Consider the following 21,249-nt stretch of genomic DNA (forward strand, 5'->3'; position numbering starts at 1 on the left):
TACAACAGCTCTTTGTTACAACTGTAAACCTACTTTTGCCCACTCCTGTATACTAGTTACTCAGTAAGTGTTTGTTGAATTGGCTCCCTGGCCCTTGGTACTCTATTTTGACCCTGGCCTCTTTTCCTGAGCACGCCTCAGGCAGTCTCTAGATTGTAATCTCTTTCTCATTTGTTTTTTTATTTAAATAATGGAGGGAAAGAAAACAATATATACTTTTTCTTTCCAACCACAGAGTTTTCAGCTTACCTTGAACACATACATAATCAAAATCAGCCAAATTTCAGACAGCTCTCAATTAATTAGTGATAATGGACTCATCGTTTGACTTAACTGACCACCTCACAGATGTGGTCATTGAGCATGTCCTATGAGTACGACACCAAGCACTGCGGAGAATGCCCATCGAATTACGTAAGAAGATCCTAGTGCAGGCGGAGGTTAGTGCGGGATCTAGCTGTCCGACCCCGTGTGAGGACGCTCCCAGCGGCACTCCTTCTGCCCGTTAAGTAGCCCCCGCTGGTCGTTCAAGTCTAGGCACTTCAAGACTGAAAACTGTACTCTCTTCAAAAAGTCTGTCTCCCCTGGGAACTCTGTTTTTAGTCGGTGACCTCCCTTCGCATAAGAACATCTGCACTGTCATCACACAGTAAGTGACAGACTCTTCACAGGTACAGAATGGAGGGGATTCTGAGCCGAGCAGGACACGCCACCCAGCAGGGAGGAAGATAGTCTTAGGTTAGAAGGGAAATTATCGTGCTTAGAAGGCAGAGTGCTTGCTGAAAGGCACTCTTGTGTCCCGGGGCATGAATCCATTAGACTGCTGACTGACTGCTTCCCCTTCCCTCCTCTGGACAATCACCCTTTGCTCTCTTCCATACACCCAAGAGGGCCTTTGGGGGCCCATCGGTCAGATGAAGAAAGGATGGTTCAGTGAGGTTGTGTGGTTTGCAAAAAGTAGCAGAGCCAGACAAGGAAGCCTGGTTTCCGGTTTCCGGTCCAGGTCTCTTTCTGTTTATCAGGCTGCCTGCCTCCAAGAGTTTGGGAAGCCTCAGGCATGAAATGCGCAGCGGTCTAAAGCTGGAATTTTCACGCTTTCATTTCAGTGGGGTTTCTTTATAGGCAGAGAGAGAAGTACGGATCTTGGAAGAGGCAAGATAAAGAACTGAGCTGGGGGTACAGGGTAGTTTAGGAGAAAGAAGAGACAGAGCAAGGCAGGAAAATAGGGGAAAAGGAAAAGAAGGTAGATAGATAAATACATGAACAATAAAATGGAGAAGATGTAGAGGACAAATATGAATGGGGGGAATTAACCGAGAAGAAGGAAAGGGTGTTTCTCTTCTTAAGAGCAGCTAACGGAGGCAACTGAGGCCCAAGGAGAAGTCAGAAAGAGGGAAGACATAGAGAACACACAGGAACCGGTCAAGAGAAGGCAACGAGGAAGAGCACGAGAACACAGGAGCTGCTGTGAGCTGAGTGTGCACAGGTGGGTAGGTGAGTGGAAGGAGAAGGACCACAGGGCACTGTCTTTATACCTGGCTGGGGTGTAGATGAGTGGGGAGGTGAATAGCAGCATAATGGGAAAGAGGCGATGAAAATGGACAACGCAAATGGAGGAGGTCAACAAAGTAACCTTGGGTGCTAGATAGGTTCTCGGAATTACCCCAGAATTAGCTCAACTATGGTTCTAGGGACACTGGTACCACAGGAGATGACACATTCCAAATCTATAAAACCAAATATCTAACCTCCGAACATTCGCGTGTCTTGCCTCTTTCATTAGTTATGTAACTTGTTTTTCAAAATCTACAAACGTTCACTTATTTACCTTATGTACCCTGGAAACCTTCCTCACCTAGTTCCACAGGAAATCTGTCAGTGTTTCCCAAAGAACGATGAGATGGGTTTCTCAGGGCCTGCCCCCCTTACTTAGAAAAGGAGAAGAGGCAGACAGAAAGACTCTCACATGTGCCCTAACCAGGATCCACCCAGCAAGCCCCTTACTGGGGATGCTCAGGCAACTGAGCTATTTTTAGCACCTGAGGTGGAGTCTCCACAGAGCTATCCTAAGTGCCTGGGGCCAACTCACTCAAACCAATAGAGCCTTGGATGCAGGAGAGGAAGAGAGAGAGAGAGAGAGAGAGAGGGGTAGAGAAGCAGATTGTCTCTTCCTGTGTGCCCTGACTGGGAATCGAACCTGGGACTTCCACATGCCAGGCCAACACTCTACCATTGAGCCAACTGGCCAAGGCCTGCCTGTACCATTTCATTAGTCCTCCGAGATTCGTGCCCACTGCTCCTCACACAGGTGTACTTTGCGGGGAAAAGCAGGCCACTATATACAAATCAGATCATAGTCACAGGCAGTTGGGCAGCATTCAGTTTTCTGCCTGAGTGGTCAGTACGCTTTCCAATGGGGGAGGGGAGAGGAGAGGAAGGGGGGCATTTTCCTCCCAGGACTATTAGCCTGTATCATACGCCTCCTTGAAATATGAGATTTTAACAGATAACTTCCCAATCCTGGCTAAATAATGACTGCTTTCTAGAGCTGACTCTATCCCTGGAAGAACCAATAGAAATTAGAACCAGGCCAGCATTTTTTTCCCCTTTAAAATGCATCAGACACACACACACACAAACACACACACAAATGCATGCCCAAATAAAATCCCCTTTAGCTATTAGCAGTCTTGCAAAAAGTTTAGCAACCTATCTGCTTGCTCAGAATGTCAACCAGCCCACTTTCCAAAATGCAATCACATTTAATAAAGAACAAGTTTAAAAAATCCCCTCATGTTTTGCATGCACCTGCAGTGATTTGCTATCTGCAAGGTTGGGTTAGTGTCGCTTTGGCAGACCTCTGAGAGGACAGGCTCCATGAAATGCTTTTGTTTTGCCCTTACAAGCTGAGTTAAGACCACCTGTTGGCAGGGAGGTGTGGCCACTGCCTTCTGAGTACTTACACAGGATCCTGAGCAGATGGCTGGGCCCGTGTTATTTCTCCCCTCACCTCATGTACTCCCCATCACTCCTATAATCCATGAACGATTCTGATCCTGACACCTCCTCAAAATCCTCCAGCACCAGACTGGTGGAGTCCTCACCCAGGCCGCCGCTGTCTGGCCGGGACATCCTGGCCCGGGAAGGCTGTGCAGGAGGGTTGGTAGCAGCTGGAGGAGGGGAGCAAGGGGGCGATTGCTGGACAGATGTGGGCACGGCCTGAGGAGGAGATGTGGCTGGCTCGTGGGCTTCCTTGTCCTCCTTCTCCGACTCAGGCCCTGAATCTGAAGCAGCGGAACCCAGGACGTGGTAGAGGCTGGGGAGACGGATGTCGAAGCACAGCCCAAATTTAGCAAAGAGCTTCTCGTTGAGAGCGTAGACCTTTTCCGAGATGTCATAGCCCAGCAGGGCCGAGAAGAGACGGGAGATGTATCGCTCTTTGGCCAGAAGAAGGTGGAGACTTTTCCGGGGCCAGGAAATGTAGCTGCACGTGGTCTCAGCAGTCAGAGTGACCTGACAGGGGTCCAGAGCAGAGAGTGAAGGTTCAGACTAGACAATGTGTCCATGGTTAGCAGAGAGAAACACGCAGTTACTTGACAAACAACAGTACTTTTATTGAAGAAGCTGCGGGAGCAGCCCTTCCCAGGGCCTTGCCTGAAGGAAGCTCTGTGCATGACCTTTACTTGTGTGCACTGATTGTGCAGGTGGGTGGGGGGCGCTTATCCTCGGCAGGATCCCTGATATCAGCCATTCATTCACTCACTGGGCCCTCACTCCCGGAGCCTCAGTGTCTGCACCGGTTTTCTCGGCTCTGGTAGTCTGTAGTCACAATGGGTTTTCAACTGGGGCTCTGCAGACTGGTGTCCGTCAGCCGGAAATTAACTCTTTCATGGACCAACATGCAATTTCTGGTGGACCACCAGAAATTTCTTGGTTAAAGAGTTAACCGGAAATGCTGAGGTTGCCGGTTCGAAACCCTGGGCTTGCCTGGTCAAGGCACATATGGGAGTTGATGCTTCCAGCTCCTCCCCCCTTCTCTCTCTCTCTGTCTCTCTCCTCTCTCTCTCTCTGTCTTTCCCTTTCCTCTCTAAAATGAATAAATAAAAAATTTAAAAAAAAACAACAACCTTTTAAAAAAAAAAAAAAAAAAAAAAGAGTTAACCACCCGGTGGTTGAAAACCACATGGCGGATATCACTAATGGCTGCAGAAGCATCTGAGTCTGATGTGATTTCGGAAGAGAGAAGGGGCCTTCTAGTGCTTTGGGAGAAAGATCAGAATGGTAATGACAGCTTGTTTTAAGAATAAAGAAGGATAGAATATTGCAGTAGGGGTGCTAAAAGAGTCAGAAAACATTTTAGTTAGAGAAGAGCTTCCCTGGGTATTTAGGTATGCCACGCTGCAGCAAGTAGACAGAACATTATTAGCCTGGGACTCAGGCCCATGAAGTTGCCCTGGACTTGGCCACTACAAGTAACCAGAGAGATCTGACTGCTAAGGTCAGAAGAAGGGCACACAGGAAGGGGAAATCCTCACAGTACAAAGTCAAAAGGGCACCCCACTCTTCATCGATTTAGTCATCTAGGGCAGTGGTCCCCAACCTTTTTTGGGCCACGGACTGGTTTGATATCAGAAAATATTTTCACGGACCGGCCTTTAGGGTGGGACGGATAAATGTATCATGTGACCCAGACAAACGTCAAGAGTGAGTCTTAGATGGATGTAACAGAGGAAATCAGGTCATTTTTTAAAAATAAAACATCTTTCAGACTTAAATATAAATAAAACAGAAATAATGTAAGTTATTTATTCTTTCCCTGTGGACGGGTACCAAATGGCCCACAGACCGGTACCAGTCTGCGGCCCGGGGGTTGGGGACCACTGATCTAGGGGATGCCAAGCTAAATTTTACTTGTAGGGTAAATAATGTGTGCCTGGCACACAGTAGGTGCTTGATAAATCCTTGTTAAAACAATGATGGGTGGTAAAGCTAGGGTTAAAATGGAAACATGCTTAGGATAGTGAAGGACAAGAGTATAGACTCGCACAATTTTTAAGAATGTGAGTGACCAAAATAACAGTGAGAATATTAGCAGAGTTCATGACGAAAATTTGGGAATGGAGACAGTGGATATGATGACAATGATAGCAGCTAATATTTATTGAGAGGTAACTCAGTTGCCAGGCACTGATTCAAGTTCTGTATATGGATTATCTCATCAAAGGTAGGGTTGGCTTTACATTCTTTCTTAGAGTTTTACAATCCTTATGGTTCCTGCCTTACCTACCAGTTCTGCCACTGTCCTCCTCTCCTCTCCAGCCCCCCTGCACTACCCCCTTTTCCATTTTCTCTACTCACTTCCTCCTAATCATCAGCACTGAACATAGGGCCTTAATCACCTCATCAAGGCCAGAAGCTGGTTTAAAGTTTCAGCTTTATCCCTTTCCTAGCTCTGTGACATCAGACAAATTACTTAATCTCTCTGAGCATGTTGCTTCAGGAGAAAGAATTGTGAAAGTAAGAAGCACTCACAATCCAGCCTACTAACAGTTTAGCAAGCCGTGGTCCCTCTCTGCCATAGCCTGCACTTTCGATATGCTCACTAACAATGCCCAAGCAGGAAATCAGAGTACTGATGATGAAATGGGTGTGCCTAAGAGCTAGTTTGGATGTAAACTATGTCCTTAGGGCCAAACACAAAGATTGTAGGTGTACTTTTGAACATGCTGTTACTTCTTCCATCTTAAAATTAGTCAAAATTTAAGAAAATGAAATTCTTTGCCCTGGCCAGGTTGCCCAGTGGACAGAGCGTCGTCCCAGCACACCAAGGTCGTGGGTTTCATCCCTGGTCAGGGCACATACGAGAAGCAACCAACGAGCGCACAACTAAATGGAGCGTCCAAGTTCAATAATGAGTTGATGCTTCTTTTTCTCTCTCTCTACTCCCTTTCCCTCCCCTCTTCTTCTCCCTCTCTCAAATCAATGGAAAGATTTTAAAAAGTGAAAATCCTTTTTCCTCACCTTATATCTTTGGTGAGCTATCACTCCATTCATTTGTTCTCCTTTTCAGCAAAACTCCATAAAAGATATTGTCTCTACTTTCCTTCTCTAACTCCTCTTACCCTGTTAAACCAGTAGGGCTTGGCCCTAGCAGAGCACAGACACTATTCTTGGTGAGGTCACCCGTGACCTCTAAGTTGCAGCAGTCAGCTCCATGGCATGTTCAACGCTGTTGGCCGCTCCCTCTTTGATACACTTTTTTTCCTTGACTCCCAGGATGCCATGCTCTTCTGGTACAATCTCCTGATTAATCCTTTACAGCTTCCTTGGCTGCTTCCTTTTTTTTTCTCTCCAACCTCTAAACACTAGAGCATCCCAGGGCTTGGTTCTTGAACCCCTCCTCTGCCTAAACACAGTCACTTGGTGATCTTGTCCAGCCCAGCAGCTTTACATATCATTTGTATGCCTATAGTTCCCAAATTTATGTCTCCACCTCAGGCCTCACCCCTTAATTCCAGACTCAAATACCCAACTGCCTGTGCGGCATCTCTATTTAAATGCCCACAGATGGTGCAAATCCAATATATTCCAAATAGAACTTCCTCTCTTGCCCCCATACCAACTCTATCTACACTTCCCTTATCTCATTTGATTGCAGCTTCCTCCTTCTAGTTGTTCTGGCCAAAAGCCTTAGTTTACCTTGATCCTCTTTTTCTCACACACTACATCTAATGTGTAAAGAAATTCTTTTGGCTCTAGCTAGAAAATATATGCTCTGCCCTTATCACCTCCCTGATTTCCTCTCCTGCTATCTCCTCCCCTCCCTCTCTCTGTCCCAGCAGCACTGACCTTTCCATACCTCAAACGTGCTAGCCCATCCTACCACTGGGCCTTTGCACAGACTCTTCCCACTCTCTGATACACTCTTTCCCCAGATAGTCAGAGTTCACAGTATCAGATGTCACTAGCTCAACAAAAACTTCCATGACCTTATTTAAAATTGCAAATGTCTCCTTTACACTACTCTATTTTTAAAAATAGCAGTTATAATATTTTAACATACTTTATAATTTATTTATTCATTGTGTGTATGGCTTATTTTTTCCTCCCCCACTAAAATATAAATTACATGAAGGCAGGGGATCCTCATCTGTTCTGTTCACTGAAATATTCTAAGTACCTTTAACAGTGCTTGATATATGATAAGTATACATATTACTGAAGTGAACGAATGAATCAGGCAGAGAGTACCCAACTTGTATGTTGTTAAAGAACCTAATGTCACTTTCTCATGTCCTGTATAAAATCCTTCTCCAAAGGTCTTCAGGAAACCCGTCTGTTAACTTACTGTTTCACAAGGTTTTTCTTTAATTCTCACCTCAGCGTTTGGTTGAATGAATTAAATAAGGTAACATATGTAAAATTGAGAGGTGTGATGAAATGTTGATTAATTTCTGGAAAGCACATTAAGAATTATGATTCAGGCAGTCACTGTGGATTGACCCCTTAGTCATCATCAGAGTGTAATTGCAGAAGTCAAAGACAAGATGAACTATAACTTGAGACAACACCTGACATTTGCAAAGAGGAAATGGGACTTTACACAGCAAGTGTATGGGTCTCATTGCTCTCAAATGAGGTGTATGCTAAAAATATAAATGGGAAGGATATGACAGTACCTGTACGCCAGGCTGATAGGCCATCTGGGGTTATAGCCCTTCCTTTCAAGAATAACTTAGGGGAGGACACTCAGCTTACCCATCACCTGTTGCTCAGTGTCTCTGTCAGAAACAGAGCCTGGCCCTGCTGGCTCAGGGTCTGACTCAGCCCTCTTGCAGGTTCTTATGGCCTTGGGAGGAGTTCTGACAGGAGACTGCTGGGTTAGTTGGAGACTGTGTGTGTGCGCGTGTGTGTAGGAACCTGCTCAGAGGGGGATCTAAAGCCGGTGGTCCTGACAGTAGGATCAGGATTCCCTCTCGGGCTCTGTCCTCACAGAGCCAGGAGTCAGGGTGGGACGGAAGCAGGACCAGCCAGGTGGCCCTGCCTGGCATGTGTCTATTCTGGGGTTGGCTCATATGCTAGCCTGAGAGACTCCCTGATAGGAGTGGTAGGAGACACATGGAACCTACTGCTGGCAAACTATCTGGACAGGGGAGTCCCTATAACAGTGTGTGTGTGTGTGTGTGTGTGTGTGTGTGTGTGTGTGTGTAAACTAATCTCCTGGTGATTCTCTCATTAAAAAAAAATCAGAAATAGTAGCACTAGGCAGTTTGGCTTTGCCATTTTCTAGATGATTTGGGGCAAATTACTTGATAAGCCTCAGTTTCCTCCTCTGTAAAATGGGGTAATAATAATATTATCCAACCCAATTGTTGTGAGAATCAATATGGCAATATAACATGTAGTGCCTAGTACATGCTAACCATTCAGTAAGTGAGAACTACAGAGAAGGTAACCGAGGTCTGAGACTTGATAGGGAAGAGAGGAGGGGACAAGCAGTTAGGTCCCCGCCTTGGAGTATGTCTGTGAATGCCCCGGCTGCCCATTGCCAAGCCACTCCAGCCAACCTTTACGAAATGCCTACTGAATGTCCTTCAGAACTGGGGAGAGGGAGAGGGAGAAGCCCAGATTTCTACCTCTGGGTTCACTGCACGGAAGACAGAAGGAAGGCAGATGATTAGAACAGAGAGTGCTGTGTGCACCAGTCAGCATAAGTAAACAGAACGGAGAGGCACACAGGCAGGAACAGCAGGCTATGGGGATGGAGCTGCTGAGGTCCATCTGGGCAGGCCTCGGAGGAAGTGAGACGCCAGCGCCTCACTGCGATGGGGGACACGCATTTCAGGTAGAAGGGACAGTAAGGGCTGAGGCATAGCCACAGCAAACCAAAGTGCTGGGTGGAGGGCAGTGCTGCTCGTTCCCTGTGGCTGCAACGAGCAGGAAGTGTGAGGGCGAGGGGCTGGAGATGTGGCTGGACATCACTAAAGGTCCCGAATTACTCTCTAAGAAGTGTGAGCTTTTATACTGCCGTCACTGGGGTCTTCTGGAAGAGTTTCCGGCCCAGGCGTGACACGGTCCACCTGTCAGAGGTCAGTACCCTCCGCACCCCACCTCCTCCAGGAGGCCGGGCACTGTCTCCGCGGGAGAGCGCTTCCACCCCAGCATCAAAGTGGCAGTGGTTCCAAGGACAGGTGTCAGCGGGGAAAGATGGCAGTGGGGGGGGGGTGGTGGTGCAGGGTTACAGTGGGATGAGCAGGGCGGCTCGGCACGGCCATGGGCTCCCTGTTACCTGGAACACCCCTTCCTCAGAGGGCTGCAGTGACTCCCACTCGGGAGAGTCCATGAACTGGTAGGGAAAGATGTAGTGCAGAAACTGCCCGTCCTGGCTCACGCGAACCCTGGCAAGGGAAAGAAGAAAAATGGAATGGCTACCCAAATCCTCGTCAAAGTCTAAATGACATGTTAAAAACTGGGAATGATTAGGATCCAGTATGGGTTTTTTCTTCTTTTCCCCAGAAAACTCAAGAGTTTTAGCTTCAACCAGTCTTCTTTTTTTTTTTTTTTTCATTTTTCTGAAGCTGGAAACAGGGAGAGACAATCAGACTCCCGCATGCGCCGGACCAGGATCCACCCGGCACGCCCACCAGGGGCGACGCTCTGCCCACCAGGGGGTGATGCTCTGCCCATCCTGGGCGTCGCCATGTTGCGACCAGAGCCACTCTAGCGCCTGGGGCAGAGGCCACAGAGCCATCCCCAGCGCCCGGGCCATCTTTGCTCCAATGGAGCCTTGGCTGCGGGAGGGGAAGAGAGAGACAGAGAGGAAAGCGCGGCGGAGGGGTGGAGAAGCAAATGGGCGCTTCTCCTGTGTGCCCTGGCCGGAATCGAACCCGGGTCCTCCGCACACTAGGCCGACGCTCTACCGCTGAGCCAACCGGCCAGGGCTCAACCAGTCTTCTAAAGTGAGTTATAACAAGAAAGGTACTGTCTCTCTTGGGTAAAGGGAGCAGGTAAAACGACCTCTAAGGAGCAGCTGAGGTCACCAATGGATCTAAACTATTTAGAGTGGATAGATAACTGTTTCAGCAATGCGCACAATTAAGTGCATTGCTGTGGGAGATGGTGGGTCAAACACGTCTCCTGATATCCTAGACGACACACTTCCAGCTGAGTATGTACCAGCTGTTTTGGATGACTATGCAGTCACAGTCAAGCTGGGTGGAGAAAAAGTCCATATATTTATGGAATTTTTGATACCACAGGGCAAGAGGATTATGGCAGAGTATGACTGCTATCTGTAAACAGATGTGTTTCTAGTCTGTTTTGCAGTGGTCTCTCCATCCTCTCCGGAAAGTGTGAAAGAAAGGTGGATGTCTGAGACAAAACACCGCTGTCCAAAGACTCCTTCCTTGCTGTTGGGACCCAAACTGATTTCAGAGACGAACCCTCTATTACTGAGAAACGTGCCACTCCGCAGACTGCCAGGACGCTGGCCCGTGACCCGAAGGCCGTCGTGTGTGTGGAGTGTTCTGCACTCACACAGGAAAGCTTGGAGAACGGATCTGACGCAGCGCTGTCGGCTGCCCTGGAGCCTCCAGAACCGAAGAAGGTGTGTGCTGCTATGAACGTCTCTCCAGAGACCTTTCTACACACCTGGTGTCAGCATCATCCTGAGAGCAGTGCTTAAATCAAACTAAAGTTTAAAAGTGGAAGTTTATGTCTGCAACGACAAATGCCTTGCACCTGCCCACATGTGAGACAAGGCCCATCGGCATGCCCCCCCCCCCACCATACTAGTTAATTTTGCGTAATTGTGTATGGCCAGAAAAGTAATCAGTACTAGTTTCATATTGTTGTTTCAATTTTTTTTTTTTTCAGTTTAAAAAGCAAGGCATGCTTGTGATGACTCTGTATGGCAGTCATACTCTGCCATAATCCTCTTGCCCTGTGGTATCAAAAATTCAGGTTGTTGGCTCAGCGGTAGAGCGTCGGCCTGGCATGCGGGGGACCCGGGTTCGATTCCCGGCCAGGACACATAGGAGAAGCGCCCATTTGCTTCTCCACCCCCACCCCCTCCTTCCTCTCTGTTTCTCTCTTCCCCTCCCACAGCCAAAGCTCCATTGGAGCAAAGATGGCCCGGGCGCTGGGGATGGCTCCTTGGCCTCTGCCTCAGGCGCCAGAGTGGCTCTGGTCGCAACAGAGCAACGCGCCAGAGGGGCAGAGCATCGCCCCCTGGTGGGCAGAGCATTGCCCCTGGTGGGCGTGCCGGGTGGATCCCGGTCGGGGCGCATGCAGGAGTCTGTCTGACTGTCTCTCCCCGTTTCCAGCTTCAGAAAAATACGAAAAAAAAAAAAAATTCAGGTTGTTGAAGCTGCTCCCAGGTTCCACCCTGAAGAATGATCTATGACACCTGTTTTATTTTGTGTGTTTGTTTGTTTTGGGAGGGATGGGGTTTGTTAGTGTTTAGTCATTTTTAAAACATTATTAACCATTGACCAGTCCTTAGGGAAGGAGGATGAGTGATTCCACATTCCACTTCTCAGATCTGGTTTAGAAAGTGTGTGCCCCACCTGCTCTTAGGAAGGCACAGAGTAAATGCTTCACATAACAACATATTCCTGTGTGTGTGTGTGTGTGTGTGTGTGTGTGTGACAGAGACAGAGAGAGAGAGATACAGAGAGGGACAGATAGGGACATAAAGGAAGAGAAATGAGAAGCATCAATTTTTTTTTGCAGTACCTTAGTTGTTCATTGATTGCTTTCTCATATGTGCCTTGACCAGGGGGCTACAGCAGAGCAAGTGACCCCTTGTTTAAGCCAGCGACCTCTGGGCTCAAGCCAGGGACCAGGGGGTTATGTCTATGATCCCATGCTCAAGCCAGTGACGCCATACTCAAGCTGGGAGCCGTCGCTCAAGCCAGATAAGCCTGTGTTCAAGCTGGTGACCTCAAGATTTCAAACCTGGGTCCTCTGGGTCCCAGTCCAATGCTCTATCCACTGCACCACCACCTGGTCAGGCAACATACTCCTTTTTTTTTTTTTTTTTGTATTTTTCTGAAGTTGGAAATGGGGAGGCAGTCAGACAGATCGGGATCTGACTGTCTCGCATGCTCCCGACCGGGATCCACCCTGCATGCCCACCAGGGGGCGTCGCTCTGTTGTGACCAGAGCCATTCTAGTGCCTGAGGTGAGGCCATGAAGCCATCCTCAGCACCCGGGCCAACTTTGCTCCAATGGAGCCTTGGCTGTAGGAGGGAAAGAGAGAGACAGAGAGGAAGGAGGGGGGGAGGGGGGGAGAAGCAGATGGGCGCTTCTCCTGTGTGCCCTGGCTGGGAATCGAACTCGGACTCCTGCACACCAGGCTGACGCTCTACCACTGAGCCAACTGGTCAGGGCCAACAAACTCCTTTCTTAAAGTCGCCTTTTCAATCCACCCTCAAGAAGGTCCAGTATTTCATAAAACCCATGAAAGTGAGCAAACTGTCTTGCCCTCCTCTTTTCCAGGTAGCACTATATATAAATTTCCTTGCCTTTCAAGAAAATTTGTCAGCCATTTGATGATTTTTTTGAAGCTAACTTCTAACTTCTTTCATGGATAAGTGAAAAGTATTGTATCTCTTGAAATATACCAAATTGGGTTGAGTACATAATTTAAAAAAACATTTTTTACTCATCAGTCATTGTCTTATATGCTTACCATAGAAGTGCAGCTTAATAGCGTATATAGTGTTCCTACACATGGCTGAAGACCTGTATAGATGAAGGGTGGGGCTCAGAGATCGATGTTTGTGGGATGATTCACATCCTCTTTCAAGTTACCAGCTTCAGTAAGAAGCTAGGGGTGGGGTGGGGTGGGGTGGGGTGGAGAGAACATTTACCGACATGGGGACCAGCTAGGACAATCCCCTTATTTCTGTTTTGCATGGGGAACCGGGAAACAGCCAACTGAGGCTCTCTAGTTTAATAAAAACCATGGAGAGAGTCTTTTGAAGACTCTTCATAAGTGTCAATAGGGATTTTATCAACTTATTTTGGTTGCAGTTTCCAATATTTAAAAATGTCTAGGTGATCTTCTCCACCTTCCCCGAATCCCAATTCCTGTAGATTCATTAGTGTGGAGGCAATGCTTTCTCGTGTCTCAATTCTTTGTATATGCATTCTTTTCAGATGCATTAAACAAACAAACACCCTACAAAAAAAAGAAAAAGAGCTCTAAGGTACACCCTGTCAATTTGGAGAGAGCTATTATTCCATCATTTCTGGAGCTTTATTGGCTAAACACATATTCAGAGCACCTCCCGTGTCCTGGAGGCCTGGAAATGCAGAGGTGGGTATGATCTGATCTTTGCCTTTAAGGATTTCACAATCATTGGAAGTCCCAGGCACATAAATAACTGCAAGTCAATGTGTGCTACTGTAGAATAGAATGTGTCTCTGCATAGTCTGTTTCCTCAAGATGGACTTCTGCCTAATCCCCACTTTCTCCTCAGGTCTCAGCATAAACATTCCTTCTTCCGGAAAGTCTTGTTGGACTGCCCCAGAAAAGTCAGGTCTGCCGGTTACGTGTTCTGATTGCACTTTGCATTTCTCCCTGAATATGTTATATCTATTACTTACCACTATGTCAAACATTAATTATTGACTTTTTTTTTTTTTTTTCCGAAGCTGGAAACGGGGAGAGACAGTCAGACAGACTCCCGCATGCGCCCGACCGGGATCCACCCGGCACGCCCACCAGGGGGCGACACTCTGCCCACCAGGGGGTGATGCTCTGCCCCTGCGGGGCATTGCTCTGTTGCGACCAGAGCCACTCTAGCGCCTGGGGCAGAGGCCAAGGAGCCATCCCCAGCGCCGGGCCATCTTTGCTCCAATGGAGCCTTGGCTGCGGGAGGGGAAGAGAGAGACAGAGAGGAAGGAGAGGGGGAGGGGTGGAGAAGCAGATGGGTGCCTCTCCTGTGTGTCCTGGCTGGGAATCGAACCCGGACCCCTTGCATGCCAGGCCGACGCTCTACCACTGAGCCAACCGGCCAGGGCCAATTATTGACTTTCTTGATAGACTGTTAGCTCCATCAGTACAAGGACAATATTTTTCATATTTTAACACTGGATCTCTAGCCCCTAACTCTCCTAAATATTTTTGGAAGGAGGGAAGGAAGAAAGGAAGAGAAGCAGGGAGAGAACAAGGAATGAGTGAACAAATGAACTCACTGTGTCACCATAAAAATGGACCAAAAATCTTAAAGAAAAGCTTCACAAATAAAGGAAAAAAGAGAACAGAAGAGAAGGAGGCTGTTGTGGTATCTGTCAGATCCTCCCAGCATTTCTTGAAGAAAGGAATTAGCCACTCCAGCAAGCCACCGAAGAGCACCTGAAATGTGATGACTGTGACTCACATCTAATGAAACTGCATGGCTCCCTGAAGCTGTTTAAATTGGTGTGCTACCTTATTTATCATTCCGTCTCCCAGGTGGACAGGTCATTTCCTCCTATGAGAGTAGTTTAGACAGTTAGTTGGCTGTTCAGGATGTGGGAACTGTGCTTTGAATAATATATGACAGAAGCCCTGGCCGGTTGGCTCAGTGGTACAGTGTCGGCCTGGCGTGCAGAAGTCTAGGGTTCGATTCTCAGCCAGGGCACACAGGAGAAGCGCCCATCTGCTTCTCCACCCCCCCCCTCCTTCCTCTCTGTCTCTCTCTTCCCCTCCCGCAGCGAGGCTCCATTGGAGCAAAGATGGCCCGGGCGCTGGGGATGGCTCTTTGGCCTCTGCCCCAGGTGCTAGAGTGGCTCTGGTCGCAACAGAGCGATGCCCCGGAGGGGCAGAGCATCACCCCCTGGTGGGCAGAGCGTTGCCCCTGGTGGGCGTGCCGGGTGGATCCCGGTCGGGCGCATGCGGGAGTCTGTCTGACTGTCTCTCCCCGTTTCCAGCTTCAGAAAAATACAAAAATAATAATAATAATAAATAATATATGACAGAAACCCTCCCACAGCTACACAGGGTGATACATTTTGAGGAAGTCACTTTCTAAGTACTGTATTGAAGAGAATGATTAGCCTTCATTTAAGTGAAAGAGATGCCTGAAGTTTCAGCTGTGGTTTCCAGGTAAGAGTCTGCATGTGAAATGAGGAGAGCAGCACAAGAAGCCCCACTTCCTGGCACGGAGATTTTTTCTGCTTTAAGGCATTTGGTACCTCACTTTAACCAGCCAAAGGTACAGGAGTCTCTTTTAAAACTGGAACTTGCTCATTGACTAGCGGCCTCTTCCCTCAGCTCAAACTTAGCAAAATTGAGGCAGAATAGCATTGAAAGATAACAAAACAAAACTCTTGAAAAGCAAGAAATAAAAAATCGAAATGACCTAATTTCTGACTTTGATTTTTGATGCTAAGTATACGAGAAAAAAACCACACTGAGGGAGCATGCCCCTCTGTCCCCTTGTAGAGAAAACAGCTGTGGTTAGGCTTCCCAGCTTGTTTTCTGGCTGCAAGCACTTGGCATGATTAGTGCGTGAGCATGTGGCAGAAAGCCACGTGTGTGTGTGGCCTAAGTAAGGCTATGGATACTTTCCTTCCGTGAGAATCGCTTGCCTGCCACCGCGCGGGGCAGTTTTTCTGATTGCTGGCCTGCCACTGTGAAGGGCGGTTTTCCCGTTAGCTCTTCTGCCTGCTGTAAGAAGCAGTTTTCCCCTGTTTGCTCGAGTGCATCATTGTGAAAATCCAACAAAAGGGAATAGCCCAACGCCTTTCAGTTCCACATTTCTTCTGTGGTCTGCCTGAATCCAATGTGAACCTGCCTGGCCTCAGCCACCAACATGACACCCATTCACAGGGAAGTAGTCTTATACAAGTTCATGGTCAAACCATCATATAAAAGATTACCTGAATCATGCAATCATCATAACCTATTTCCATAAGTGAGTACCATATAAGTGGAGTGGGCGTGTCTCCCACCAGCTTCAATTCACTCCTTTGAATAGAGAGGAGCTACTATGAGCTCTCATAATAAAATAAAATTTCTCTCCACAAAATCTGTTAGCTCTTCCAACCCAGGACCTCTGACTCCAAACAAAATAAAAGGTATATATATGTAAAACGTTTAGTTCTAAACATTAGTAGATAAATGCATATTATTACTAGTAGTAGTTGTTGTAGTACCATCATCATCCAACTATTTTTCCATTGTGTGGTTGGTCTTCTTACCTGGTTTCATTTTTCCCCTTGGACTAGAGCCTTCTGATTACCGTCTTATCTTTTCTACCACGTTCTCTTGGTCTCAAGAAGGCAGGGGAGGGAACTAAAGACAAAGCTTTTGAAATGCTTCGCTTGCTTTCCACAGAGCCAGCCCCAGTGCTCCAAGTTTTCTGCTCAGCTCCACATCGAGTCCCACTAAGGCAATATTTCAAAGAATCCACGTTTGCCTACCAAGGTGCAGCACAGAACCCTGTGATATTTTTCCAGGATATACCGGCTGACAGCCAGCATTCATGTAGTCTGACTGGGCATTCATGCAGGCTGACTAAGACCATTTCTGCTCGTGTCTGTCAGCCTTCTAGAAGGAGTCAGCCAGGTGTCTTCACCAAATCTTAATGAGACACATGTGGCAATCATACATTCCTCCTTACTATCTGGCCTTCAGATTTACAGCCTCTTACTTCTTGGCCTGTAAGAAACTCAACAGAACTACCAGGAATAGAAAATTAGACGAGGGGTATTCCCTTCCATGCCTGGGTGTGCACAGAACGGCTTTACCACACAGTCTGTGCAGGATATTAGCCTCAACATCGTTGATGCCCCAGCAGAGCAGGGGTCACAGGAAACCCCCTTCACTTTGAAATGCTTTGCTTGCTTTCCACAGAGCCAGCCCCAGTTCCTGCACACTGTTGACACTTGGCAAATGTTGAATGGACATGGAACAAAGTAATCTTATTGAAGTGTTCAGTTTTCTAAAGCTTACAGAGCTATTGTTGCAGCTTGGGCATAAGACACTGCTGTGTGTGTGTGTGTGTGGTGTGTGTGTGTGTGGTTATTTTAGACCCAGGCTCCAGAAGCACCCAACAGACACCTCCCAGCAGCAGGTGGCCACACAAACCTTCCTGCCAACCGAGAAGATGCTTCATGATCTAATGTCCACTGGGAAAATACTAACAAAGAGGAAGCAAATTCACGCTTAGAAAAATCTATTTTGGCTTGTTTGACATGCCACATCCTTCCCTAAATGGAAAGGGACACGAAATGGAAAGGGACTCGCTGGGAAGTGAGCAGTGTGGGCAGTGAGAGCAGCTTACCGGCCAGCGAGCAGCAGGGACAGGCGGTTGATGGGTGTCTCACCCTCCACAGCGTAGGTCTGCTCAGCGGCCAGAGTCAAGACCTGCTCCTCGCAGCAGCGAACAATCTCCTTGTACGCCTGCAGGGGGACCTGCAGGGGGACGCACAGCGTCTTGTAGAGGAGCTCGAACTCCTCAGGGAGGGTGTCCTTGCGCAGGCGGTAGACCAGGTATGCCAGCTGGAGCAGGCAGGCCACCACCAGCAGGAAGTTCCAGATGACAATGTCCAGGCTGCAGGCATCGAACCAGCCCCACAGAATACAGCACACATAGCCAGTGGCCAGGAAGCCAAAGAAATAGAAGCATCCATAGACCCCACTGCCCCCCATAAAGCCCAGAAGCAAGAAGCAGTTAGCCAGGTGGTAGACAGCCCCTTCCAGATCCTGCTTCCAGCCAATGCACACCAGCCCCTGCCAGAGATGCTGGCCCACCGTGCTGCTGTTGGCACTCATCTTCAGGGTGTCCCGAAGCCTTGCCGGGCTCTAGACCGGCCACACATAGGAATTCAGACAATGGATGAGTCGGCCTTCGAGGTGCCTTCTCACCTCCGGCTTCTCACCACCAGCTCCACCTTTCCTAGAAGGAATGCTTCTGGTAGCTTTGGGAATGCAAGGCAGGACATAGTACACTTCATGGAGAGCCGTAAAACTTTTTATCCTCTCTCCCCTTCCTGCAGAGCCCTGGCAAGCTTCCTTGGCTCCAGATTCCGTGGGCCAGTCTTCACATTTGGCTCTTAGCAGAAAACCTAAATTTTCTAGAGGAAAGGACAGGCCTCTAGGCCTGAAAACTCCAGCAGCAAGGGCTAAGAAAGGGGCCACATCCTGCTCTGTTTTCCCCAGACAGAATGAGGAGAGCCCAGCACAGAAGGCACACTTGTGTTCTGTTTGGAATGCGTCTCTCTTGGCACCGGAAGAAAGGGTGACCCCAGATGGATACCATGTTTGGAATTGGAATCCAAGAGGTACTGGCAGTGAGAAAAAACAGGCCAGGCACATAGGCAGGCTGGCAGAGCACTTAACATACCTCCCCAGAGGACAAGATAAGACCTCGGGGCAAGAGAGGCAGGCAGGCGGACACAGGAAAACTGAGCACAGACTTTACTATAATGCAGGCAGGACACTGTCCGGGGCTCCCTGTGGGGACGGACAGGGGCTCCCCTGAGGGAGAAGGACACATCAAAATAGGAAAGTATGGGACTATTATCAGAAAAAATCCTAACAGTGAGAACTGGAAAACCCCTTGAAGACCTTTATTAAGCAGGTTGTAAATATCACTAGGCATTTATTTGACATACTGAGTTCTAAGCTGACTTTCTCCTGCGTATATCTGGCTCTAGTAATATATAGTTCATGCAATGGTAATAACATTGCTCAGACCATTATCCTACCCATCCCAATATTTGCAAAGTATAATAACTACCACCTATTAAATACCTACAGAGTGCCAGACCTAGATTAGGTATTTTATACAAATATTATTTTATCACCACAACTCAATTAAATACTATCCTCCTTCCAGCTCTGAAAGAAATTGAGACTCAGAGAGGTAATGAGTGCCCATAGATAGTATGCAAGTGGCAGAATTAGGATTTAAATCCAAGTCTACCAGACTTACTGCTGTGTCCCAAGTAGTCGCACTTGGAAATACAGGGCTAGATCCATGACTCCCAACCCCACACTCCCCTCCCCCCAAGAAGTCTATGACATCCAAGGAACTTCCAGATGAACCCGGGGACTCCTTTGAGTCACCAAGAAATAAATCTGGAATATGCAAATACTAACCTAAAAAATGTTCCTCTGGTTTTCAAATGACTCCTTGATTTCCTTCCTTGCTTCTGGTTAGCTCTTCCTGCCATTATTCCTATTGCTGAGGTATGGAAATGGGGAGGCACCCAGTATCTTCCAGAACTAGTCAAGTGCTCAATCCATAGGGAGTTTTATTACACTGCTAATAACCTAGCCATAATGAGTGAGAAATTAGAAACTGTCAAATATGCTGAAGAGTAGAGATTTTCAATACAGTAATGATTTATGGAGTACCTACTATAAGCCAAGCACTTAGAGAAACAAAGATTCCCAAGAGCTTTCACTGTATAAAGGGAAAGATCCTCAGAAAAAGAATGATTCTATCAATAGAAAGTGAATAAAATAGTTGTGGCATAAACATATACAATGGCATATTCCTCGGCCATAAGAAAGAAATGAAATCTTACCATTTTGACAGCATGGATGGACTTAAGTGAAATAAATCAGATATGGAAAGATACCATATGATTTCACTCATATGTGGACTCTAAAGAACAAAATAAACAAACAAACAGAATGGAAACCTGCTCATAGATAGAACAGACTGATGGTTACCGGAGGGGAGGGGGGTTGGGAGACTGAGTGAAAAAGGAGGATTTAGAAGTACAGCACAGGTTAGTAGTTAGAGAATCGTCACGGGGATGAAAGTACAGCACAGGGAATACAGTCGTCAATAGTGTAATAACTGTGGTGTCAGGTGGGTGCTGGGAGTATCGGGGGAACACTATGTAAAGTACATGGTTGTCTAACCACTGTGCTGTACACCTGAAACTAACACAGAATAACCCTGCATGTCAACTGTAATTGAAAAATAAAAATCTTTTTTAAAAAGGGCAATTCAAAGTGTGATGCACGACAAGTGGGTTATGTTTAAAGAAAGGTGGCAGCCTAGAAGAAAGGATGGCCTAGAGGCCGGAAGACATAAGAGCTAACTTTTGATTCAAGGTGTCAGGCTCGATTCGAGTGAATGAGCGATTCGAGTGAATGGCCGGGTAGGTAGAGGGAGAAGAGCACTGCCCGATGGCCGGGTAGGTAGCAGGAGAAGAGCACTGCCCTGCCCGATGGCCGGGTAGGTAGCAGGAGAAGAGCACTGCCCTGCCCGATGGCCGGGTAGGTAGAGGGAGAAGAGCACTGCCCGATGGCCGGGTAGGTAGCAGGAGAAGAGCACTGCCCTGCCCGATGGCCGGGTAGGTAGCAGGAGAAGAGCACTGCCCTGCCCGATGGCCGGGTAGTCTAGTAGAGGGAGAAGAGCACTGCCCGATGGCCGGGTAGGTAGCAGGAGAAGAGCACTGCCCGTAGTGAGGACCGCAGAAGTGAGGCAGAGGTGTGAAAATGCACAGCATGCTGAAGGGCCAGTTTCTTTCATTTAATTAAAATAAAACAACGTGCATGTATCCCCTCCTTTCTAAAACCAAGGGGGGAGGCTGGGCAGTAAAGGAACAGAGTGCCTGGAGAAGAAAAGGCCTCCCCTGGAGCCTCCCTCGCCGCAGGGGTTTGGATCTCTGCTGTCATCGGAGCAGAGAAGTTACCGGGTCCTCATAAACTGCTTTGATGCCTGCCTCCCAACCCGACCAGCGGCTTGTTAACAAGCAGCAGCTGCTTATCCCTCCACCTTAGTCATGCACCCCGTGAGCTGCCAATGCTGTGAGCAAGGAAATCAGAAGCACAGGAACAGAGAAGCAACCAAGGCTGTGCCCAAGATAGAATTTCAAAGCAGGTCATCTTTCTCAGCTGCCTGAAGCATAGGCTGGCCTCAACTCTTTAAAGAAACAGGCAAATCTATTGACTGCTGTTCTCAGCCTGCTTTCCTTGTCAATCCACATATGTGCCCATTGAGACATTTGTCAAAAATTATTGTTTCTTCATGTTATCCCAAGAAACCTTTTTTATTTTAATGGGACAGGCTCGGAAAAGTTAAGGAACTTGCCCAAGGCCACAGAGCTAGCATACTAATAAGGTCTAAAGAGTAGGTCACCGTGACTCTAATTTGTGTGCTCTCCGTGCTGTACCACCCTGCTAGGTACTTTTGGGAGTTTCTACGTATCCATGTACAGGCTCATTTATTGTTAGGGGATTGGTGCACGCTGTTGGAGTGGCACCAGGGGCTCATACAGTGGTCCCTCGTC

At 47.7% G+C, this 21,249-nt stretch overlaps 2 protein-coding genes and 1 pseudogene across 4 annotated transcripts in view; 1 reads left to right on the forward strand and 2 right to left on the reverse strand.

Moving 5' to 3' along the window:
- The window catches only part of POPDC2 (popeye domain containing 2), a 46,319-nt gene extending 28,143 nt beyond the window's left edge, over nt 1–18,176 (reverse strand). For 2 of the 3 annotated variants that reach the window (XM_066241563.1, XM_066241562.1), the window contains exons 1-3: nt 17,280–18,176; nt 9,290–9,398; nt 2,964–3,513 (exon numbers count right to left, since the gene is read on the reverse strand). In XM_066241563.1, the coding sequence (XP_066097660.1) occupies nt 3,007–3,513; nt 9,290–9,398; nt 17,280–17,770 (1,107 nt within the window). In that variant the 5' untranslated portion in view covers nt 17,771–18,176 and the 3' untranslated portion in view covers nt 2,964–3,006. The remainder of the gene's footprint in view (nt 1–2,963; nt 3,514–9,289; nt 9,399–17,279) is intronic. The other variant, XM_066241564.1, reaches the window with a different exon arrangement.
- The window catches only part of COX17 (cytochrome c oxidase copper chaperone COX17), a 65,644-nt gene that overhangs the window by 28,143 nt on the left and 16,252 nt on the right, over nt 1–21,249 (reverse strand). The gene's annotated exons all lie outside the window — the stretch shown is intronic.
- LOC136312157 (cell division control protein 42 homolog pseudogene) lies at nt 10,086–10,684 on the forward strand (annotated as a pseudogene).

This window comes from Saccopteryx bilineata, chromosome 8, assembly GCF_036850765.1.
Source record: "Saccopteryx bilineata isolate mSacBil1 chromosome 8, mSacBil1_pri_phased_curated, whole genome shotgun sequence".
NCBI classification, from domain to species: domain Eukaryota; kingdom Metazoa; phylum Chordata; class Mammalia; order Chiroptera; family Emballonuridae; genus Saccopteryx; species Saccopteryx bilineata.